This window comes from Coregonus clupeaformis, chromosome 11, assembly GCF_020615455.1.
Source record: "Coregonus clupeaformis isolate EN_2021a chromosome 11, ASM2061545v1, whole genome shotgun sequence".
Taxonomy (NCBI): Eukaryota; Metazoa; Chordata; class Actinopteri; order Salmoniformes; family Salmonidae; genus Coregonus; species Coregonus clupeaformis.
Genome location: NC_059202.1, coordinates 34,013,674 through 34,039,088, shown reverse-complemented (window position 1 = coordinate 34,039,088; position 25,415 = coordinate 34,013,674). Strand labels below are relative to the sequence as shown.

Here is a 25,415-nt window from a genome sequence, read left to right as displayed (position 1 = left end):
ACCTGAATATTGACTGGTTTTCATCAAGCTGTCTGCTCAAGAGGAAGCTTCTTACTGTAATCCGGTTCAGGTTATTAATCAACCTACCAGGGTGTTTACAAACACTACAGGAACAAGATCATCCACATGTATTGATCACATTTTTACTAATACTGTAGAACTTTGTTCTAAAGCTGTATCCGTACCCATTGGATGCAGTGATCACAATATAGTGGCTATATCCAGGAAAGCCAAAGTTCCAACAGCTGGGCCTAAAATAATGTATAAGAGATCATACAAAAGATTTTGCTGTGACTCATATGTGGATGATGTAAAAACAAAAGTGTTGGTCTGATGTGATTAATAAGGAGCATCCAGATGCTGCACTTGATGAATTTATGAAATTGCTTCTTCCAATTATTGATAAACATGCACCTGTTAGGAAACTGACTGTTAGAACTGTTAAGGCTCCATGGATTGATGAGGAATTGAAAAACTGTATGGTTGAAAGAGATGGGGCAAAATGAGTGGCTAATAAGTCTGGATGCACATCTGACTGGTTGACTTACTGCAAATTGAGAAATGATGTGACTAAACTCAACAAAAAGAAGAAGAAACTGTATTATGAAGCCAAGATCAATGATATAAAGAATGATGGAGAAAAAAACTTTGGAGTACTTTAAATGAAATTATGGGTAGAAAGACAAATTCAATTCAATTCATTTGATGTTGGCAATTATTTTTAATGATTACTTCATTGGCTAAGTGGGCAAACTTAGGCAGGAAATGCCAACAATGAACAGTGAGCCATCGTATTCATGCATAAAAAAAACAAATAATGAAAGAAAAGCATTGCAAGTTTGAATTTTATAAAGTTAGTGTGGGATTGATGGAAAAATTATTGTTATCGATCAATAATGACAAACCTCTTGGTATTGACAACTTAGATGGAAAGCTACTGAGGATGGTAGCTGACTCTATAGCCACTCCTATCTGTCATCTTTAATCTGAGCCTAGAGGAAAGTCTTTGTCCTCAGGCCTGGAGGGAAACCAAAGTAATTCCGCTACCCAAGAATGGTAAAGCGGCCTTTACTGGTTCTAACAGTAGACCTATAAGCTTGCTGCCAGCTCTTAGCAAACTGTTGGAAAAAATTGTGTTTGACCAAATACAATGCTACTTCTCTGTAAACAAATGAACAACAGACTTTCAACATGCTTATAGGGAAGGGCACTCAACATGTACTGCACTGACACAAATGACTGATGATTGGATGAAAGAAATGGATAATAAGAAGATCGTGGGAGCTGTACTGTTAGATTTCAGTGCAGCCTTTGATATTATTGACCATAACCTGTTGTTGAAAAAAACGTATGTGTTATGGCTTTTCAACCTCTGCCATATCGTGGATTCAGAGCTATCTATCTAATAGAACTAAAATAGTTTTCTTTAATGGAAGCTTCTCTAATGTCAAACATGTAAAGTGTGGTGTACCACAGGGCAGCTCTCTAGGCCCTCTACTCTTTTCTATTTTTACCAATGACCTGCCACTGGCATTAAACAAAGCACGTGTGTCCATGTATGCTGATGATTCAACCATATACGCATCAGCAACCACAGCTAATGAAGTCACCGAAACCCTTAACAAAGAGTTGCAGTCTGTTTTGGAATGGGTGGCCACTAATAAACTGGTCCTGAACATCTCTAAAACTAAGAGCATTGTATTTGGTACAAATCATTCCCTAAGTTCTGAATGAATGAATGGTGTGGCTGTTGAACAAGTTGAGGAGACCAAATTACTTGGCGTTCCCTTAGATAGTAAACTATCATGGTCAAAACATATAGATTCAATGGTTGTAAAGATGGAGAGAGGTCTGTCCGTAATAAAGAGATGCTCTGCTTTTTTGACACCACACTCCAAAAAAAGGAAGTTCTGCAGGCTCTAGTTTTGTCTAATCTTGATTATTGTCCAGTCGTGTGGTCCAGTGCTGCAAGGAAATACCTAGTTAAGCTGCAACTGGCCCAAAACAGAGCGGCACATCTTGCTCTTCATTGTAATCAGAGGGCTGATATAAATACTATGCATGCCAGTCTCTCTTGGCTAAGAGTTGAGGAGAGACTGACTGCATCACTTCTTCATTTTATAAGAAACATTAATGTATTGAAAATCAGTGGCGGCTGGTGAAAAATATTCTCCGGTGGGGCTGTGCCATACTTTTTTTTCCTGTAACCATCGCGATATATTTTAACACAAACTGCAGGACAGCAGTGCTCAGTGAAACATTCAGTAATTATTTAATGCCAATATTAAAAAAGTTGAGGCATTCTTACACAAAAACATATTACACAAACCCAAGCCTTTCATTTGCATTTAAAGTGAACTTTTTACCATTGGTAGTAAACAGGCAACGCAACAGGCATGCTGTCAGAACAGAGTGGAAAGTGGACAATAACATGAAATTATTATAAAGTTTATAGGAAATCTTACACTGTATAAAAGGATGTATAATATAGAAATGGATATCAAGTGGATGAACTCAAACCTTTGACTGGAAGAATAGCATACAGTATTTTATGATCATACTAAATGTGACTAATTGTTAATGTGCTCCAGAACTGCAACAATTAATTGATACAAAACAACATATATACAGTAATATTAGCAAAGACACTATTAAGACTTTCTAGAGGACCATATATAACTGGATTTTTTATGCTAAGGTCAACTATATACAAAGTGTGTGTGTCTGTCATCTTATTTGTACAGGAATTTTGCCCGTCTGTCCTTCTGAGTGGCAAACCTCTCAATGACCCTTTGATTAAAGTCAGGAATGTCCCTGACAAGTTTCTTCTCCATGGAGAGCATGGCCAGAGCGTTCAGGCGATCCTGTGTCATGCTGTTTCTCAGGAAGGTCTTGATCCTTTTCAGTGTAGAGAAGCACCTTTCTGACTCAGCAGTTGTCATGGGTGTGGTGATGAGGATCTTGAGGAGGCTGGCAGTCTCTGTAGAAAGTGCTCTGAAGGGTTGTTCTCCATGAAGAACTGGTACAGGGCACTGCACCACTACAAGCCTTGAACTCACTGTTCTCATAGATGAGGGACAGTTCGGTTTTGAGCTTGGCCTTGTTCAACATGGGTGCCTCCACGGTTGTTTCAAAGCGCTGTATCGGGAACTTCACACTGTGTTGTGGGAACAACTCTCCGTGCAATAGTGTTGCGCTGATGAGGTGCTGGGTGAAGGAGAACCTCTCTTTGGCATGACTCAGGATGGTATCACATACCTGTAAAAGATACATCATCAGCTTTAATTTGCAATTAAGCTATTTTGATGCAAGTGATCCTGACTGACACATGCCTATGTCCAACTCAAGTATATGATTACCAAGGTGCTGATTGTTCAGGGTTTTGGCTACATACTACCAGGCCTGAAAAAAGTTCTAGGGGGAAACACTGACAATTACATCACAACTTACCTCTATAGCCAACCTCTGTTTGTTCTCCTGGTCCCAGCATCCTCCGTCGCTTGATGGGCTGTTGCTGCTCGTCAGATGCGCTGTCCCCACACAAAGAGGGAATTGAGGCCCTGGGTCCAAAAATAAAGTTTAATTTGATAACTTGCAATCAGACTTCTTAGCTCACTGTAATTCCCCCTCAACACACAACCAGTGACTTTATATATATATATATATATATATATATATAGACAGACAGACAGACAGACAGACAGATAGTGTGTATATACACACAAACTATGTCTAGTAACTGCTTTTAACCTGTGATGTACATAATTAACTGATGTTATTACGTTTTAAAGCCTTTTTCTATTACATTTGTGAGAGGGATGCAACATAATTTTGTTCTGCTGTGCACTTAGCAATAAAGTTAATCTTCAATAACAACTAGGCCTCTTCTAGAAATTGACCTGGTGGACACCTGAATAATTATTACAAACTGTGTAGTACTTTCCTGCATTATTATCAACGTCTGATTGTGTCTTTTTGGACAAACACTTGTTCTCGTGGTCGAGTAACAACAACTACGCTCCTTGAGTGACGGGGTGGTACTTGGTGAGAGAGGAGAGAGACGACCCAAATTGCGGAGTAAACTAGAAAAACGGACGTTACACATGGCGGAGTGGCATTACCACATTTAACAAACCAAACATTGAAATACCGTTATAGAAGGTAAAGTAAAAACCCAAACTGGTCTGTGCATCAATACCGGTATATAGTAATATATAGGCAACATACCGTAAATCTGTATCAATTATGTATCAGTTTTACATGTGACCCATATCAAATTTGCGCATTCACACTGAAGGAGCACACAAATGCAATGCTCATTTGGCGTGATTGTCGTGGTAACACAGGTGAAAAAAATCCTGAATGGTATCCTAATGGCAGCCATTTTGGTTAGGGAGAAATACAAACAACTCTACTGCCATACATTCCAATTAGACTGAAGGCATACAGTTGTGTCCAAATATATTGGCACCCCTTGGCTTTTCTTAAATAATTCCCTATTTCTTCTAAAATCAGTTGAAATTTGAGAGGAAAAAATGGGTCTCCACACCTTTAATTATATTTCTGTAAACTTAAGTTTACAATTGTAATTAGAAAATATAGACAAATGTCATGGACTAAATTATTGGCACCCTGGAGCTAGTACTTGGTTGCACAGCTTTTTGGCCAAGATAGCTGCCAACATATGCTTATTGTAGACATCAATGAGCTTGCTGCACCTTTTCTGCTGGCAATTTGGCCCATTCTTCAGCAGCAAACTGCTGTAATTCTTCAATGTTTGAGGTTGCACTCCACCAACTTCTTTTTCAGATCTTGCCAAAACTAATGTGGTCCCGTGTAGCTCAGTTGGTAGAGCATGGCGCTTGCAACGCCAGGGTTGTGGGTTCGTTTCCCACGGGGCCAGTATGAAAAAAATGTATGCACTCTTAACTGTAAGTCGCTCAGGATAAGACGTCTGCTAAATGACTAAAATGTAATGTAAATGTCTTCTCTTTCCTTTTAAAATACTAAAACAAATATAATTGTGCGGCTCTATGATAATCACTCACTTTGATGACCAACACATTTAGGCTTTTAAACTGTTGTAAATGAACTATTCATCTTTCTAACAGCATCTTTATCAACCAATAGTAAATATAGTTATTTACCTGATTCTTAGCATGCTTTCTGTGAACCTCTGGACAAGTGCTTTAATGAAGACAGGGTCGATGTTCCTCTTCTGCAGCTGGCTGAAAAGCATGTCCACATTTGGCATGATCTTGTGGAACAGTGCCAGGGAAAAACAGAAAGCCTCGTCTTCGAGCATCCTCACAACGCCCCCGCCTCTCTGACAGTCGGGGCATCAAAGTTCCCAGAGTCTCTGATGTCTGGAAACACGTTAGGAGGTCATCCCTGTGCTCGTACACAGTGTTTACAGCGCGACTGTGGAAGTTCCACCGTGTTGTAGAGGCTCTGGGGAGTCTATGCACAACCACTTCGTCAAGCACGGTGGTTCGCTGAGGAGACCTGGAAGAGCAAATCCTGCAAGGTCGGAAAGAAAGGTGCCGATCCTGGGGATGCGTGAAGTAGCCTGCTGCATGATGAGGTTCAGCTGATGTGCATAGCAGTGGACGTAGTGCGCATTTTCGTACACATCCACTATTTTACGCTGCACTCCGCCGGTGGCTCCCCCTCATCACACTTGCTCCGTCGTAAGCCTGGGCAATAAGTTTGGCCTTTTGTCCATGTGAGAGTATGGTGCTGAGCCTCTCCAGCAGCGCTGTAGCGATGGTGTCGGCGGTTGCGTTCTCGATCAAAATGAACTCGAAAAACGCTCTTGGGCGTTCCTTTTAGCATCGATGTAGCGTATCCAACACCAACTGGCAGTGGGTGGAAACGTCATCGTCTCGTCAGCTTGAATGGCGATAAAATCAGCACTCTTTACTTCCTCCAGGATGTAATCCTTAACACTGACAACATACAGTCCAACAGCTGCGTTCTGTTCGTCTTTGACGTGCCCTTAAAAACGGTAGCTGTCTTCAGGTGCTCCTCCAGCACACTGTCGGAGGGAGGCAACAAAATCCACTAAGCCCGGAAAATGCCAGGGTTGTCCGAGGAGTCAGTCTCCTCGTGCCCACGTAAGGCCAACTCAAAAGCCCCACAGAACTTCACACAATCGATAATTTTGGATAGAATGTGCCTGTTTTTATCCACCTCCTCATTGTGTTTCCTCACCGCAATCCTGTAGCCGTCATCCAGCTGCGTAGCAATGTTCACCCTTCCTAATACAGCTAGCTTTACAGAGTTGTCCATGTGTGCCCTGGTGTTCTCATGTTTCTTTACCTTCTCTGACAGGTGCTTCATATCCCTCACTCCGGTACCTGTCCATGCTGAATCTGACCCCGTCGTTTTAAAAAGCAAGCACGGAAAGCAAAATAAAGCATTAGCATCAGTGCACCCAGCTAGCCAAGCCTTCCTGGTGTACCAGCTACGGAGAAGCCGCGCATATACTGCTTCCCTTTCTCGCTAGCCTGCTGTCTGATTGAGAGGTCAGGTTGATCTGGGCCCAGCTCTTTCACCCGAACTTTCTCTGACAAAGTTCTCCTCTCCACGGATCTTGGAGGAGAATTTCACCCGAGTTAGGGTTGGGTCTTGGAGGAGTAGCGTTTGCGTTCGCCATTGTCGTCTAGTAAAACTGGCGCCACTGGAGCCCGGTCCTTATTTTATCAGGGGCGAGCTTGGGGCGATAAAATAATCGCCCTCCTTGGATTCAATTAAAATCGCTGATTAGCTACATTTTATGTCATACATTCATATCTTAAATTAGCAATTGGCTTAACTGCTACGTAGACCCGCCTCCTCGGGCACTTTCTGTATCGCCCAGAGCTGACGAGGCGTTTGACAGGCAGAGGAAAGGTTGCGAATATGATTTTCTATCATATCTTACACATATTACTGTGTGCATTCCATATTTCAAACACACAAATATTGACATACTGATGTTTTATTATTATTATTATTATTTTTATTTTTTATTTTTAAAAAAAATAATTTTTATTTAAGGGGGCGCGCCTAGCGCCCTCTATCAGCCAGCCGCCACTGTTGAAAATCCCAAATTGTTTGCATAGTCAACATACACACAGCTCTGACACACACACACACACTTACCCCACCAGACATGCCACCTGGGGTCTTTTCACAGTCCCCAAATCCAGAACAAATTCAAGAAAGCGTACAGTATTATATAGAGCCATTATTGCATGGAACTCCGTTCCATCTCATATTGCTCAAATAAACAGCAAACCTGGTTTCAAAAAACAGATAAAGCAACACCTCACGGCACAACGCTTCGCCCCTATTTGACCTAGATACCTTTGTGTGTATGTATTGATATGTAGGCTACGTGTGCCTTTAAAAAAAAACATGTATGTAGTTCTGTCCTTGAGGTGTTCTTGTCTATTAATGTTCTGTATTATGTCATGTTTCAGGTTTTGTGTGGACCCCAGGAAGAGTAGCTGCTGCTTTTGCAACAGCTAATAGGGATCCTAATAAAATACCAAAGACCACCCAGCCATGGCTAAAGCAGAGAGTGTAGAGAGACAGAGAGGTTGTGTTCTCTCACACCATACTCCTGTAAGTAAGTACTGTGAGCATGCATTCCTGAATCAAAGCTTCACTGGTTGATGTATCTTCTCCATGCTGTTGTTACTCTGCTGCAGACTAGGATTGGTCATTGGACTGGTGTTATACTGGTGGAGAACAGGGGAGACTGTTGTTAAGAGGGCATATTGGCCATATATCACAAACCCCTGAGGTGCCTTAATGCTATTATAAACTGGTTACCAACGTAATTAGAGCAGTACAAATAAATGTTTTGTCATACCTGTGGTACACAGTCTGATATACCACGGCTGTCAGCCAATCAGCATTCAGGGCTCGAACCATACAGTTTATAATACTGTACTTACCACTCTGATTAATAAACCAAAGGAGGTCAGGCAGGAAGGGATGGGCCGTAAGTAAAGGTACCATAGACAAACTAGCCCAGTCCAAGAACAGCCCCTAAAAGCCCTGACCTCTTCAGTATTTTCAGGTCTGAAGGAACCAGATAGGTGGAAGCATAATGGAGGAACCTCCCCTAAGCTTATCGAAAGCCTAGGTGGAGCTATCCCCATATTGGTTACACCTATCAGATCTATAAAACACATAAGGGGTAGGGCCTAAGGAAGGTGATGGGGTGGTGTTTTACTGCCCAGTTCCTCTCTGAGAATGCTCATATTAAAACAGGGGATTCTGGTTCATTTAGACACTACCATTATTTTTTCCTAAAACTTTCTTCATAGGAAATTGTTTATTACATACCCTATTTCATCACAACTACTCCAGGACATGAGCTGTATAGCACTTCCCTGACCTGATTCATGTACCAAACTTTACTACTACTGTTTATTAGTGTTCTTAACGCTGTACTATCATATATTAGTGTGCAAAGCCTTTCCAGTTTCCTCCCAGTAATTAGTAGATTATCAGAGCAGGGAAGCTCTAACACCTTTCAGTGTTCTACACTAACCATAATAAACCTGGATGAAGAGACAGATTACCGTGGCGGAGAGAGGGAGAGAGAGAGAAACAGAGAGCGAGAACGGTGGGGGGAAATAGAGAGAAAGGGGAAACAGATAAGAACAAGATGCAGCCTGTTGATGATTAGAAAGGAAAATGTTTGCAGTGTTTGATGTTTCCATGAAGTTCATTTCTGTAGTCTGGCTGCTTTCCTTTCCAAACTAAATAAATATATGCCTGCTGCAAAACCTTCATGAAATAAACCAGGGTTTCCCAAACTCGGTCCTGGTTTTTGCCCTAGCACTTCACAGCTGACTCAAATTACCAACCAATCATCAAGCTTTGATTATTTGAATCAGCTGTGTAGTGCTAGGGCAAAAACCAGCTAGCGAAGATGTCTTCGAAGGCCTCTAGTGGGCGCTCATCAGAGTGATCAAAGTAGAAATCGAGCAGCCGTCTGTGGAGGGGAGAGAACGGCACACAGGGTCACCCAGGGGCAGGGATCCAACGCAAAGGCCAGGATGAGATGAAGGAGGATTCATTCCACCATAGAGAAACATATCATTCTATTTCTACAGATTTGACTGAGCTGATGTCATACAAGAGACCAGGAAGCACACAAGCCAACTGTTTCAATAGTTTCATTCAGTTCCATTTACTGGAGGCCTAGGGGGAGTTCCATGTGTCTCTCAGTACGGATACACTTCCAGAAGAATCTTGTGATTTTATGATATTACTGTCTGATTCTTCTTCATGTCATCCTAGGCGCAGGGACACTGGATAAGTCCACAGTACGGATGCTCACCCTGTAATTTGTCATCTTTGAAACAAATGGATTTCTTAAAAGACCTATACAAATACAATTTGACTGATTGACTGATTATCCAATCCACAACGTGTTCTCCGTGAGGAGCCCCAATAAGGCAAAGTGATTTAAATTATTCTGGTTAATCCTAAATACAATCTTCCATCTTTATAGTAAAGATTAATTAGATGACTTTGTCTTGGATCAAGTTAGTAGGGTTGTGCATTTAAAGTGGATTTCTGATGGAAGATAGAAAAATTGTCCTTGGGCCTTAGCTCCACAGGTGCTCGGGTAGATTGTAATCACTGTGAATACCTGCCTACCTGCAGTGTGCCTCAGCGGACAGAGAGACCCATCTGTCAAACACAAGACATCACACCCAAAACAACAGTGGAGGAGAGGAATACGCTCCCAGAATATGTCTCAATATCCACACTAACATACTATCTAGTATGCATGGCTAGGGCCAGGAGTTATTCCTGCCCGCTTGACCTGACCAGGAAAATAAAACAGAGGGCCCAATGCATGGCCAATACAGTGAGGGAAAAAAGTATTTGATCCCCTGCTGATTTTGTACGTTCGCCCACTGACAAAGAAATGATCAGTCTATAATTTTAATGGTAGGTTTATTTGAACAGTGAGAGACAGAATAACAACAAAAAAATCCAGAAAAACGCATGTCAAAAATGTTATAAATTGATTTGCATTTTAATGAGGGAAATAAGTATTTGACCCCCTCTCAATCAAAAAGATTTCTGGCTCCCAGGTGTCTTTTATACAGGTAACGAGCTGAGATTAGGAGCACACTCTTAAAGGGAGTGCTCCTAATCTCAGCTTGTTACCTGTATAAAAGACACCTGTCCACAGAAGCAATCAATCAATCAGATTCCAAACTCTCCACCATGGCCAAGACCAAAGAGCTCTCCAAGGATGTCAGGGACAAGATTGTAGACTTACACAAGGCTGGAATGGGCTACAAGACCATCGCCAAGCAGCTTGGTGAGAAGGTGACAACAGTTGGTGCCATTATTCGCAAATGGAAGAAACACAAAATAACTGTCAATCTCCCTCGGCCTGGGGCTCCATGCAAGATCTCATCTCGTGGAGTTGCAATGATCATGAGAACGGTGAGGAATCAGCCCAGAACTACATAGGAGGATCTTGTCAATGATCTCAAGGCAGCTGGGACCAGTCACCAAGAAAACAATTGGTAACACACTACGCCGTGAAGGACTGAAATCCTGCAGCGCCCGCAAGGTCCCCCTGCTCAAGAAAGCACATATACAAGCCTGTCTGAAGTTTGCCAATGAACATCTGAATGATTCAGAGGAGAACTGGGTGAAAGTGTTGTGGTTAGATGAGACCAAAATGGAGCTCTTTGGCATCAACTCAACTCGCCGTGTTTGGAGGAGGAGGAATGCTGCCTATGACCCCAAGAACACCGTCAAACATGGAGGTGGAATCATTATGCTTTGGGGGTGTTTTTCTGCTAAGGGGACAGGACAACTTCACCGCATCAAAGGGATGATGGACGGGGCCATGTACCGTCAAATCTTGGGTGAGAACCTCCTTCCCTCAGCCAGGGCATTGAAAATGGGTCGTGGATGGGTATTCCAGCATGACAATGACCCAAAACACATGGCCAAGTCAACAAAGGAGTTGCTCAAGAAGAAGCACATTAAGGTCCTGGAGTGGCATAGCCAGTCTCCAGACCTTAATCCCATAGAAAATCTGTGGAGGGAGCTGAAGGTTCGAGTTGCCAAACGTCAGGCTCGAAACCTTAATGACTTGGAGAAGATCTGCAAAGAGGAGTGGGACAAAATCCCTCCTGAGATGTGTGCAAACCTGGTGGACAACTACAAGAAACGTCTGACCTCTGTGATTGCCAACAAGGGTTTTGCCACCAAGTACTAAGTTATGTTTTGCAGAGGGGTCAAATACTTATTTCCCTCATTAAAATGCAAATCAATTTATAACATTTTTGACATGTGTTTTCTGGATTTTGTTGTTGTTATTCTGTCTCTCACTGTTAAAATAAACCTACCATTAAAATTATAGACTGATCATGTCTTTGTCAGTGGGCAAACGTACAAAATCAGCAGGGGATCAAATACTTTTTTCCCCTCAATGTACATCACTTCTTAAGTGGTATGGAAGTGTGGATATTGAGACAAATGTAGTTTACCTTCTTCCCTGCGTGTCCCTCAGTCAGAGGTCTGTGTGGTGGATCTGGGTCTTACCTGTACATCCTCTCTACAGGTGTGTTGGACCTCTGCAGCTCCCCCAAAGGAGTCCTGGAAGTGGGGCGCTGCACACCTGTTGAACACACACAGACAGGCACCCACACACAGACAAGATCACAGACACACATAACATATCATTAGATAAGATGCCTAAAGGCTCTACGAGGACAGAAGACTGGTCCCCATGTCTACTGCTTGTCAAAGAAATAAACAGCAAAATCCAGTTATTTCAGAGGCCAATTCCCTGTTTTATATTTCTTTTACATTTTACATTTTAGTCATTTAGCAGACGCTCTTATCCAGAGCGACTACAGGAGCAATTAGGGTTAAGTGCCTTGCTCAAGGGCACATCGACAGACTTTTCACCTAGTCGGCTCGGGGATTAGAACCAGCGACCTTTCGGTTACTGGTACAACGCTCTTAACCACTAAGCTACCTGCCGCTCCTATTTCCTTGATTTAATTTAACGGGCCACTTTTCTCATCTAGTCAACACAACACAAATAGTCTGGCGGATTGAGGCTTACAGAAAAACCCTGAAAATTCAAGGCTACCGTTTCTCCCAAAGCCCTGTGCACCTAATTTCTGAGTAGCAAACATCTTTGTCAATACTCTGTCAGCTATACACTGTGCCAGTTGTGTACTATGTCTGTTGTATATCTATCTATTCATCTTCCCACTGTTCTACAGTGCCAGGTGTATATCTTCTACCTGCTGTCTTGGCAGCCAAGCGGCGTCCAGCTTCGTTGAAGGCAGCCATGCCTCTGATGGTGGCTCGCAGGATGCCCCAGCGGAACATGGCCACCGGATCCATCCCAATCAGCTGACGCACGTAGGCCCGGTCACTGCTGCGCAGCAGAGCCACGATGTCCGGACGCATGTGGTCTGTGTTCTTCTCCCGGAAGTCCTGCCAAGAAAAGTCATAGGAGAGGGTTAGCATGTTGAGGCCGTTTTAGAGTCGCCACTAAGACGCTGTTTGTAATCAGTCTGACACAGGAGGACATTCATAGTGGAAGCTTTGTCATCAATTAGTAATAATGTTCTGAACAATAATATTGATGCTGTCAATAACAGTGAACAGTTACACAAATACAAAAAACCTCCCTCAACCCCCTAGACATTACATGATAGTAAACAAGGAGTCTGTGACTGTGTTGGTGGGTGTTCATCCATCCCTACCTTGATCTGGTACTTGACCTTCCCAGCGAAGTGTCGGATGACGAAGGCAGGTTCCATGACAGGCGTGGGCACAAAGTACTTCTTCCCCTGGTGCTGCTGCTTGAACTTGGCCAGCAGGGTCTCATCAGTGGCATGGGGGAAACTGGAGAGAGGGAGAGAAGGAGAGAGAAAGTGAGTGAAGGGGGGAAGAGAATGAAGTGATAGATACACCACACAAACCTGCATCTCATCTAACATGTGAATGTACTGTCGCTCATAGCAAAGTAATGAACACTATGTTAAGGTTGCAGTCACTCCTGGCCAGTAGATTTTAAAAAAATTCTGGAATGTAAGTGTACCATCTCTTTTAAAGACTTGAAGTCCTTACTTGCTCTCCTCGTCCAGTAGGTACAGGAGACCAGTGGGCTTCTTGCTGATGAGGTGGATGCAGCCCACGTTGTCTGTGTAGTCTATGTTGTGCCAGGTGATGCCCTCCGCCTGGTACTCCTCCTGCAATGGACCAATAACAGACTTACAGTTAGGGAAGACATAGGATTGATCAGGGCTGTTATACTGTCCTTATGGAGAGGCACCATAGAAAAATAATGACATAGAATCTACACTACATAACCAAAAGTATGTGGACAGCTGCTTGTCAAACATCCCATTCCAAAATCATGAGAATTAATATGGTGTTGGTCCCCCCTTTGCTGCTATAACAGCCTCCACTCTTCTGGGAAGGCTTTCCAGTAGATGTTGGAACATTGCTGCGGGGACTTGCTTCCATTCAGCCACAAGAGCATTAGTGAGGTCAGGCACTGACGTTGGGCGATTAGGCCTGGCTCGCAGTCGGCATTCCAATTCAACCCAAAGGTGTTCGATGGGGTTGAGGTCAGGGCTCTGTGCAGGCCAGTCAAGTTCTTCCACACCGATCTTGACAAAACATTTCTGTATGGACCTCGCTTTGTGCACCGGGGCATTGTCATGCTGAAACAGGAAAGGGCCTTCCCCAAACTGTTGCCACAAAGTTCAAAGCACAGAATCGTCTATAATGTCATTGTATGCTGTAGTGTTTCCCCTTCACTGGAACTAAGGAATCCGAACCATGGTAAACAGCCCCAGACCATTATTTATCCTCCAGATGGTGAAGTGTGATTCATCACTCCAGAGAACGCGTTTCCACTGCTCCAGTCCAAGTGTGGCGAGTTTTACACCACTCCAGCCGATGCTTGGCATTGCTCATGGTGATCTTAGGCTTGTGTGCGGCTGCTCGGCCATGGAACCCCATTTCATGAAGCTCCCAACGAACAGTTATTGTGCTGACGTTGCTTCCAGAGGCAGTTTGGAAATCGGTAGTGAGTGTTGCAACCGAGGACAGACGATTTTTACGCGCTACGTGCTTCAACACTCGGCGGTCCCGTTCTGTGAGCTTGTGTGGCCTACCACTTCGAGGCTGAGCCGTTGTTGCTCCTAGACGTTTCCATTTCACAATAACAGCACTTACAGTTGACTGGGGCAGCTTTAGCAGGGCAGAAATTTGGCGAACTAACTTGTTGAAAAGGTGGCATCCTTATGACGGTGCCACGTTGAAAGTCACTGAGCTCTTCAGTACGGCCATTCTACCACCAATGTTTGTCTATGGAGATTGCATGGCTGTGTGCTCGATTGTATACACCTGTCAGCAATGGGTGTGGCTGAAATAGCCGAATCCCCTAATTTGAAGGGGTGTTCACAGACTTTTTTATATATAGTGTATTTCTATGAGAGGCACCCAGGACGAACTCACCTGCTCCAGTTTGAAGATATGCTGGTTGAAGTAATACTGAAGCTGCTCGTTGGCATAGTTGATGCAAAACTGCTCAAAGCTGTTGGTCTCAAAGTCCTCAAAGCCAAATATATCTAGGACCCCTATAGACAAACACTGGCACAGACCAAATCATACAGTAGGTCAGTCAGAAATAAAGATACGTTGTTAATGGCTTCACAATGTCACTTGTATCATACTAGAGCTTTGGCAAGGTATTTTTTTTGAAAATTGTTGAATAAATTCATTGCTTAATAAGATATGTTTTACTTCAAGTTATTTCTGGGGCCTTAGGAATTTCCGACATGTCTGGCCCTGACGAAACATTGGAGAGGGGAAACTCTCAGCTGCATTCCTAAGTGCATGCATGTTCTCTCTCTCTTACCGGGACAGATTCCTCCATGTCTTTCTTGTTGAGCAGTGCGTGATTGATGCGCAGGACAATCCAGTCAAACAGGGCGCTGTACAGAGACTTGGCCATGGAGTCTCTCGCTGTGATGGCCTGACAGACAGAGAGACGGACAGAGAGACGGACAGAGAGAGATAGATAGAGCGAGACAGAGAGAGAGACAGAGAGAGACAGAGAGAGAGACAGAGAGAGAGACAGAGAGAGATAGATAGAGCGAGACAGAGAGAGAGACAGAGAGAGATAGATAGAGCGAGACAGAGAGAGATAGATAGAGCGAGACAGAGAGAGAGACAGAGAGAGATAGATAGAGCGAGACAGAGAGAGAGACAGAGAGAGATAGAGCGAGACAGAGAGAGAGACAGAGAGAGATAAATAGAGCGAGACAGAGAGAGATAGATAGAGAGAGATAGATAGAGCGAGACAGAGAAAGACAGAGAGAGATTAGGAGCGAATGGGAAGACAGACAGAAGAAACAGACAGAGGGAGAAGACAGACAGACAGAGAAGACAGACAGACAGACAGACAGACAGACAGACAAACAGACGGAGAAGACAGACAAAGACAGACAGACAGACACAGATGGAGAAGACAGACGGAGAAGACAGACACAGACGGAGAAGACAGACACAGACGGAGAAGACAGACAGAGAAGACAGACACACGGAGAAGACAGACACAGACGGAGAAGACAGACACAGACGGAGAAGACAGACACAGACGGAGAAGACAGACACAGACGGAGAAGACAGACACAGACGGAGAAGACAGACAGACACAGGGAAATAGACGAGACCGCCACGTGACACACAACTAGCCTGGGGAATAACCCCATTAAGATAATGATAGGCCTTGAAGACCGGTGGATGGTTGCCTACCTCACTGTGGCTGTAGGGCAGAATCAGCTTGTCATTGACTGTCACCGTTTTCCTCTTAGTCAGCGCCTCCACTAGCAACTCCTCTTTCACCTGGGAGGTTACATACACACACACAATTCTCAAGGCCTGCGACATTACTGGGGACGGACAATAAAATACTTTGATTTAGTGGAGAGTAGGCTTCCTGTATAATCATTAGGGAGGAACCATCTTCACTGGACAATAATAAAATACATTCACTGTTTGGGATGTTAGTTATGATGAAACAGATACCTAGCCACATGTTTAGGTTATTGTAATGCTTTCAACCTCAAATACCTTTGTCTGAGTGGACCACTAATAATCCTAGGCCCGTTTTTCTCAAAGTGTTTCAGAGTAGGAGTGCTGATCTAGGATCAGTTTTTCCTTTTAGATCATAATGAATAAGACAGAGGGACCTGATCCTAGATCAGCATTCCAACCCTGACTGAGATGCTTTGTGAATGCAGGCCCTGATTCAGCTCATCATAAAGACCTTCATTAGCTGAATCAGAAGTGTTAGTATATGGTCGGGACAAAAGTACTTGGTCCCTCCAGGACCCAGAGTAAAGACTATTGGTTGATTGGGGTGTAGACTACAACAGCAGACCAGACGTTATTACCTTGAGCAGGTCTGAGAGGGTAGCCAGGACCTCCGGGGGTCCCACGTCCAGCCCCTCGTCTCGGCCTGTAGATTTCCTCATGTAAGTCACGTTGCCCAGGTACAAGATGGCCGACAGCACAGAGAAGATCCTACAGTGTACAGACGAGGGATATAATCATCATACCATATAATCCAAATGAAGAGACATTCTATTTCCATTGTTTTGACACATCACTGCCAACTACTGTGACTACTACCTCAGAGGAAAGGGTTTAATGGCAGTGCTTGTAGAGGTTCCAAGTAATACAACTGACTACAGTATGCAAATCTATATGACCTACTGTATTTGACTAACGTATAGGCAGCCATTTAAGGGATCGAATGGTGTGTAAGGGATAGACATTAACTCTAGTGGTGTAGATTTACGGCCCATGACCAGGGCATGTTCACTCACTGTTTCTTAGTGGCAGACAGGAAGCCCACCATCTCCATGGCCTGCTGCAGCCTCTCAAAGTCATGATGCAGGTCTTCCTCATCTTCTATCTTAAAGTTTTGCTGCAGAGAGAGAGGGAGAGGTGGAGGAAGAGGAAGAGGGAGAAGACAGAATGGGGAGAGAGGGGAAGGGGAGAACAAGAGAGACAAAGAGAGAGACAGAGAGAGAGCGAGAGAGAGACAGAGAGAGAGCGAGAGAGAGACAGAGAGAGCGAGAGAGAGACAGAGACAGAGAGAGACAGAGACAGACACAGAGAGACAGAGAGAGAGAGAGAATGGTTCATTAACATGCAGTGCACATATGTGCAGAGAACAGAGCATAGCCCTGTGTAGCTCAGTTGGTAGAGCATGGCGCTTGCAACACCAGGGTTGTGGGTTCGTTTCCCACGGGGGGCCAGTATGAAAATGTATGCACTCACTAACTGTAAGTCGCTCTGGATAAGAGCGTCTGCTAAATGACTAAAATGTCAAATGTAAAATGATATGCAGGCCATTCACTGCATGACAATGACTCCGCATACCAGATTTACTAACACTGAATCAGACGGGGAATGTTACCTTGAGCCAGTTCAAATACAGAGATTATTAAGACACGCACAACCCATGAATATAATGAGAATCAGGGTACAAGGGAATGTATTCTAAATGTATGTAGTCAAGGGCATCCGGTAGAGGAAGATAATTAAGGTAATGTACACAAGAGAACACAGCAGAACATCCGTCAAGGGCACCTAAGGGACTAGCTAATGGGGATGTGGTTCTTTCTTGCAGGGGGAGTGTACATTAACTAGGCATATACTGCTTAGGATAGAGGAAATAAACATACTATACAAGCAAAATCATATAAGATTTGACATTTTAACTGTGTGTGTGTGTGTCCACAGTACCTGTTTGAGGTAGAGGTAATCTTCAGGCTGCAGCAGTTTGAACTCCTTGCGCTCCTCCTCTGACGCTCCCACCAGCAGATAGTAAAACACATGGTAGTTCCTGAAGGGGGACAGAACAATGGAACGTCACGTGCTGTCTTTGGTGTGCTTGGTCAGTGGATACAATGTGGTTTTTGCGTTTCTTATTTGTTTGCTTCTGTTATTTGGTGGACAGAAGGTTATGTATTTTTAACTGGCGTGAATAAATCATTAAGTTATTTAAAAGGTGATGTTTTTTAAAAATGCTGGAATAAAGAGAATCAAAAGTCAACACTGTGGTAGTATTAGTTTCCCTGACCCAATATTGACTCTGTGTATATAACGTGCCAGTTTAGTAATCAGCGTGAATGCTGCTATCAGTTTTTCCAGTCTTGCTATCAGACGGCCGGTCGGCTTGCATTGTTGCAGAAGCACACAGGCGTTATGAGTTCTCATGTTTACTTCTGAGAATCTCACAGACATCACAGGCAGACAGACATGATGAAAACAGAAGCTCATTTCAACAGACATGTTGGTATACGAGTAACAACAGGACTAGTCCATTATCATATAATACTAGAACTCTCTGACACATACCTAGTGAGTAATAACATGAATAATAGTCCAATGGTTAATTCTATGTACAGGCTATGCCAACCCCACCCAGGGCATTTGAAGTAGAAATAGTAGGACTACAGTGCTTATCCCGGGTAAATAAATTATCAATTAAATATGTATTCATCAAAAAAATAAGTATAATCTCCCATATTGATCACAACTCTTTGGCACATATTCAGGCTGGGTAGAAAGTTAGCTCTGTGTCTAGGTCTGAGAATCACCCTTGGACATGGCATGTCTCTCTCCGACTATCAAAAGGCACCCCGGGGGAAGCTCCATCTGTTTGTACAGAGGGCCTCCACAGGTCATTGGGGGTCAAAGGTTATGACCCCTGCTGTTGCCCTTTACCTCTCGTTATTCTCTCTGGAGACCAGACGAGACTTCTCCAGGAGATACTTCTCCACGATGGCTCTGAGAACGAGGGAAAGAGGGGGGAGGGAGAGAGATAGAGAGAAATCAAAAGAGACCGAAAGAGAGAGCGAGAGGAGGGAGAGAGAGAACATAAATTAAGTGACACTGAAGATAGTCTGGTCCTTTCACTTGGCTGTGGAGTGTGTCTGGTGAGGGTCTCGTGTGTGTGTATGCGTGCGTGCGCGTTTGTGGCTGTGTGCGTCTGTATGTGTAGGGGTTGTATAAGTGAAAGTGGGGTGGTAGTGACTGAGGAGGAGGGGAATCATAAGCAGATGGTCGGTGGAACAATAAACAGTTGAACAAAGAGTCCAGATATGGACGGCCTCAGTTTGGTGTACACAGTGACGTGGTCATGTTAATGTGCAACAACACAGCCACTATGATCAACAGTTTAAACATAGAGCTAATTGCATTTTTACATAGGCATGACTATGACAAAAACAACATGTAAGCTAATCTTTGTTGACACCCTAAGAATAGAGGGCCTATGGCTGCTCTGTGTATTTTAACACTGGAAGCTCAGGCAGGGAGGGAGCCCAGTACCCTTTGCTGGGCATGGAAACTTCACTAGCTGGCCCTTTGTGTCTCTATAGAGAACTGATCTAATAGAAAGCAAAGCAGTGTCAGGCAGGAAATACTGGAGTCCATACACAAGTCACACACAGAGACAGAGACAGAGACACACACGTCACACAGAGACAGAGACACACACAGAGACACACACGTCACACAGAGACAGAGATACACACAGAGACAGAGACACACACAGAGACAGAGACAGAGAGACACACGGAGACAGAGACAGAGACACACACGGAGACAGAGACAGAGACACACACAGAGACAGAGACACACACAGAGACAGAGACACACACGGAGACAGAGACACACACAGAGACAGAGACACACACAGAGACAGAGACACACACGGAGACAGAGACACACACGGAGACAGAGACACACACGGAGACAGAGACAGAGACACACACAGAGACAGAGACACACACAGAGACAGAGACACACACAGAGACAGAGACACACACAGAAACAGAGACACACACAGAGACAGAGACACACACAGAGACAGAGACACACACAGAGACAGAGACACACACACACACAGAGACAGAGACACACACAGAGACAGAGACACACACAGAGACAGAGACACACACAGAGACAGAGACAGAGACACACACAGAGACAGAGACACACACGGAGACAGAGACACACACGGAGACAGAGACACACACGGAGACAGAGACACACACGGAGATAGACACACACGGTGATAGAGACACACACGGAGATAGAGACACACACGGAGATAGAGATAGAGACACACACGGAGACAGAGACACACACAGAGACAGAGACAGAAATACACACACGGAGACAGAGTCGGACACAGAGACAGAGACACACACGGAGATAGAGACATATACAACCACACACATTTTACATTTTAGTCATTTAGCAGACGCTCTTATCCAGAGCAACTTACAGGAGCAATTAGGGTTAAGTGAACCTAGTCGGCTCGGGGATTCGAACCAGTGACCTTTCGGTTACTGGCCCAATGCTCTTAAGCGCTAGGCTACCTGCCACTCTAGGCTAGCTGCCACACGAAGAGACAGATACACAAATAGGCGGAGGATCTTACTTTATCGCTAGTCTAGTCTTAAACTAAGGAGCCATGCCACATGCAGCCCATCTCCCATCCCAGTGAGACCCTGTAACCAGCCAGGCAGGCAGAGTGTAATGTAGTGAATGAAAACACCCTGCCAGTGCAGTGCTGAGCACTAGTCCCAGGGTTTCCCTTGGTAATAATCTCCTCTATAAAGCGGCCTTGGCTGCTCCACTCTCTGCTGCACACAGCAAGCCTTTGTTTAGCAGAATGTCAGCACTGTCCTGCTGTAATCAATGGCTTCTGATTGACAGTCACTTTACTACAAGCATAACAAGCTCAACCAGCACTAGCACAGCTCAGCCACTGAAGTCTCAACAGCAACTTTCAACAGTTCTTATTCAATTACTTTCTCCCCTCTCAAGCTAAGCAATTCAATATAAAATGATGAGTCCCTGTTTTAAGACCTTCTAATCAGGTTGGGAATCAATGGCTGTCTGTATAGTACAGTAAGCTCATGTCGAACAGCAGCCAGTGTCACTCATGTTTCATTTTGATATTGACGCTTTATTAAACTTTACGATAAGCGCTCTCTTCCTCTGTTAGAGAGGAAATGACAGGGCATGTGATGCAGGCATTAACCAATGAGACTGCAGGCAGTAACCAGAGAGACTGCAGGCAGAGAGAGGAAGGAGGCTGTGCAGTAACGTGGTTGGGGCTGCAGGCCTCAAAGAGGAATCACAACAGAAACAAACACACTACAGTGCTTCTCAATAGCCTTGTATGGTATGATGGAAGTAACAGTGGCTGTCTGCAGTCTCATGGAGGTTTCTGTGTGTCTGTGTGTGTGTGTTTAAAGCGTTACATGCAAACACACACTCAGGAACATCCACCAGGGATGGAGTGTGTGTTTACAGGGTAAGTCGGACAGGAGGATTGAGTGTGTCATCACAACACACAGTGTGGGCCAGTGGTAAGTACTCACCCTCTCACCACCCCACTCTCCAGGTAGTTGACCTGGATGAACTTCCCAAAGCGGCTGGAGTTGTTGTTGTGGGCCGTCTTGGCATTCCCAAACGCCTAGTAGATAGGGGGGGGCTTTATTAGCATGGGAAACATATGTTTACATTGCTAAAGCAAGTGAAATAGATAATAAACAAAAGTGAAATAAACAACAAAAAATGTAGAGTAAACATTACACTCACAAAAGTTCCAAAAGAATAAAGACATTTCAAGTGTCATATTATGTCAAATAGTTAAAGTATTATTTCTCTCCCTGCCTCTATCCTCCCCTAACCTCCCCCCTCCTTTCTACTCTCTTGCAGAAGTCCAGGGGGTGACACTAGGCCAGTATGATTGATGGGGGTATGGGGGGCCTGTGTTAGGTCCAGAGAACTAGTCTCCCTCAGGCTACAGCCAACCCCAGCCAGGGGTACACACCCAGCCCTGCCACCAGTCTGAATGGACAGCCCTGTTCTCACACACACACACAAAAGGCAGCCACAGGAGAAGTTGACTCTGTACATCTTAAATAGGAGCCACATCCTGCGGGGAGCACCAGTTGCAGTCAGAATTTGATACATTGGTGGTTGAGCTGATTTAAGGGGTGGGGGGCCACACAGAGGGGGTCTGATTAAGAATCCTTACAGTGAACTGTTGACCTATTTCCACTGTTCCTAGAATGGCTGTCCTGGTATTACTCTCTCTTTACCTAGTGCTCTTTGTGTTCTCAATCCATGAGCAGATTTACACTCACTATATCAACTTAACCTCCAGGATGAGTGCTGCTTGAAGAATCGTAAACGGAATACATTTTTGAGGGCTCAGAAAAAAGGTTACATTTTATGAAAATAACTTCATAATGCGAGGTAAATGTCAGAGTAAGAGAGACAGGAGTTGACTGAGGAGAAAAGACTGAAAAGCCTGGCTGAAACATCATCATCCGTGGACGAAATATGTGGTTTAACATGGACCTGTTGTAACATTTAGACTCCTCCTTCCCAGAGCTGGGGCTCACCTCAGGAGAATGTGTACATGCTAGTGTGTGAGCGTTGTTTACTGAGGGGGCGATAACATTGACACTGGGCCAGGATAAGACACTGTCAGCTGGCATTGACTGCCCAGTGTTGTCAAACGGTTGTCCCAGGGTGAAGGCTAGCAGACCCTGGGAACATTCCCCTGCGCTCTGCCTCTCTGCCGTGGAGGAAATGCTAAACATGTCACAGGCTCACAGCATCATTCACATTGAAACATACCGCTCTGCAGCCTTTGTGATTGGTTGCTAGCCATAACCCTTTCTGATTGGTTGCGAGGCACATCAGGTATGAGGAAGTGGCTTAACGGCTTGGCTAACCAAGCAGAGTCTACGGAAACGAGTCTGCATAGTGAAATAAAGGATGTGTGTGTGTGTGTGAGTGTGTGTGTGTGTGATCATGACGTCTTTGCCTGTCTTGACTGGCTCCTTTCTCTTGTGTTCCCTGGCAGCCAAACCCCCTGTATATTTCCAAGGGCCTAGATCCCCATTCAGTCCCTCAGTTGGCTGCCTCAGACTCCAACCAGTTCTCCTTACTAATCATAGCCTTCATTGTTATTGCACAGATAGGCACCTCAGTAGAAGGATCCTTCGTTTAAATTACTGCCATTTGTTTCCCAGTATCACTGCCAGGCTCTGACACCTCTCAACCACTTGGCTACATGCACAATATATTAATTGGAAACACATCGTAAGTAACAAATCAGGCTTTATCTGCATAATCTATAACTGTAGGCTGATGTGATAGCACCAATACTGGAACAACACAACAAACAACAGTACTCACAAGAATAAGAGCAAAACACCAGTGGTACTATAAATTACAAGGCCAATCTGATTGACGGTCAGAGATGCTGTGGGACATTCACATGATAGTTAGATATAACTGCACAACTTTTCCTTTATGCTTCGCCTTGCTGCAGGTCATCTACATGGCTAAGCAGACAAAGGACTCCAGGCACAACTCAACTGAGCCTCCCATCATTAAACCTGTAATATGTAACTTTTTGGGGCGACCCAACAAAATTCACAAAGAAATGTGGGTTATAGATCTGTCATTCTCATTGAAAGCAAGTCTAAGAAGTGGTAGATCTGTTCTATGTATGCTATTTCTATGCTTCCCATTCTTAAGTTTTATTTTTGCGTCTTTTACTCAAGTATGGGTAGCTGCAGCCCAATATGGCGACCGGAGTATGAGTGAGTGGGTATGTCGAAAGGAGTGGGTGTATGGAAAGCCAATCAGCTAACTGGGCAGATTTGTTGCCACTCAAGACTGTTTTGCCTGGCTGATTGGGCTGCACTATGAGTCGATATTAAGCCGGCGACCAGTGCTCCGGTGTTATGCCTGCCGACTTGAAGTGCTTCCTACTGGGTATCATGGTTGTGTCGCCGCCGGTAGCTAACATGGCACATTTTTTCTCTCCCATTATTTTATTTCAAGTAGGAAAGCAGCCTACACAAGAAATAACTAATATAGATAACGATCTAGATTTCACCTTGATACATAAGGCATGAAGCAACAGTATACCCATCATCAATACTTAAATAAAACATTGTCAGTTTTACAACTGAAAAATGTAAAATTACTTGTGTAAAACTAACAGTGAAATAAGACTCAGACTCACCCTCTGGCTTAAAAACAGAAGTCCAAACTCTTGCTCGTAGCCCAATGTACGGTAGTTGCACAGTAAGAAACCGAAGAAAAAAAACCCACAGCTTAATCACAACCGTCTAACCCAGGGGTGTCAAACTCATTTTAGCTCAGGGGCCACATGGAGGAAAATCTATTCCCAAGTGGGCCGGACCGGTAAAATCATGGTATATATAACTTAAAAACAACAACTTCAGATTGTTTTCTTTGTTTTAATACGATCAACATAAAACATAAAGCTGGAGCCTGAGGACAGTGTGTCCAAAATAGTACAAGCACAACATCACTATTAATCATAAAACACTTCAAGTTTATTTGAAAATTCTAAAGAAAAAGAACACAATGCCTCAGTGATTCACAGAAGTATATCACAGATCACATAACTATATCAGGGTGTCTCATGCAGCACTTTAAGTGGGGTTGCATAGTTTATTTGACTCCTGATACCTGGCATCTTTTAGCTTTCACCAGCGCATCAATATTAGGCGTCACATCCTGAGTGGCAGCCAACTTCAGGATGTGATTCAAGTGCTCGTGCGTGAGCCTTGAGCACAGCTTTGTTTTATTTATGCTCATTACAGAGAAAACTTGCTCACAAAGATATGTGGTTCCAAACATGCACAACAGTTTTGCAGCGAGGGCTGTCAAGTTGGGGTAACCTGGCAAGAGATTCTGATAAAATGTGTCCAAGCCAGCTGCGGCAAATTTGCCCTTCAAATCCGAGTCACACTGCAAGTCTATTATTTCAAGTTGGATGCTGACGGGCAGATCAGAGGGATTCACGGTGAATGGCGAGCAAAAAACGTTGAAGTCTTTCTCTAGTTCACCAAAAATCTGAAAGCGTTGCACAAACTACCGTAACAGTCCCGTTATTTTATCTTTGAACCGCTTCATGTCTGCCACATGTTGGGTTGCGCACACATTTTTCAGACATGGGAAGTGAGCTGCATCACCACCGGCGAGTTGCGTCTCCCACAATGACAGCTTCAACTTGAAAGAACGTATGCTGTCATAATACTGCGTGACAACTTTGTTGCGCCCTTGCAGCTGTTTGTTCAAGTTATTCAGGTGCTCTATAACATCCACCATAAATGCAAGGTCCTGCATCCATTCTGCGGAATGAAATTCTAACACTGGTTTGCCCTTTTCTTCCATGAACTGTTCAATTTCTTCTCGTAAATCAAAGAAACGCCTCAGCACAGCACCTCGGCTTAACCATCTTACCTCAG

At 44.1% G+C, this 25,415-nt stretch overlaps 1 protein-coding gene across 7 annotated transcripts in view; it reads right to left on the bottom strand.

Annotated features, from left to right (window-relative positions):
* The window catches only part of LOC121576830 (unconventional myosin-IXb-like), a 125,880-nt gene that overhangs the window by 56,097 nt on the left and 44,368 nt on the right, over positions 1–25,415 (bottom strand). For all 7 annotated transcript variants that reach the window (XM_045223511.1, XM_045223513.1, XM_045223514.1 and 4 more), the window contains exons 3-14: positions 21,489–21,583; positions 18,817–18,879; positions 17,833–17,932; positions 16,908–17,008; positions 16,473–16,602; positions 15,832–15,921; positions 14,933–15,049; positions 14,530–14,664; positions 13,132–13,253; positions 12,765–12,906; positions 12,297–12,492; positions 11,584–11,659 (exon numbers count right to left, since the gene is read on the bottom strand). In XM_045223511.1, coding sequence (XP_045079446.1) covers positions 11,584–11,659; positions 12,297–12,492; positions 12,765–12,906; positions 13,132–13,253; positions 14,530–14,664; positions 14,933–15,049; positions 15,832–15,921; positions 16,473–16,602; positions 16,908–17,008; positions 17,833–17,932; positions 18,817–18,879; positions 21,489–21,583 — 1,367 coding nt within the window. The remainder of the gene's footprint in view (positions 1–11,583; positions 11,660–12,296; positions 12,493–12,764; positions 12,907–13,131; positions 13,254–14,529; positions 14,665–14,932; positions 15,050–15,831; positions 15,922–16,472; positions 16,603–16,907; positions 17,009–17,832; positions 17,933–18,816; positions 18,880–21,488; positions 21,584–25,415) is intronic.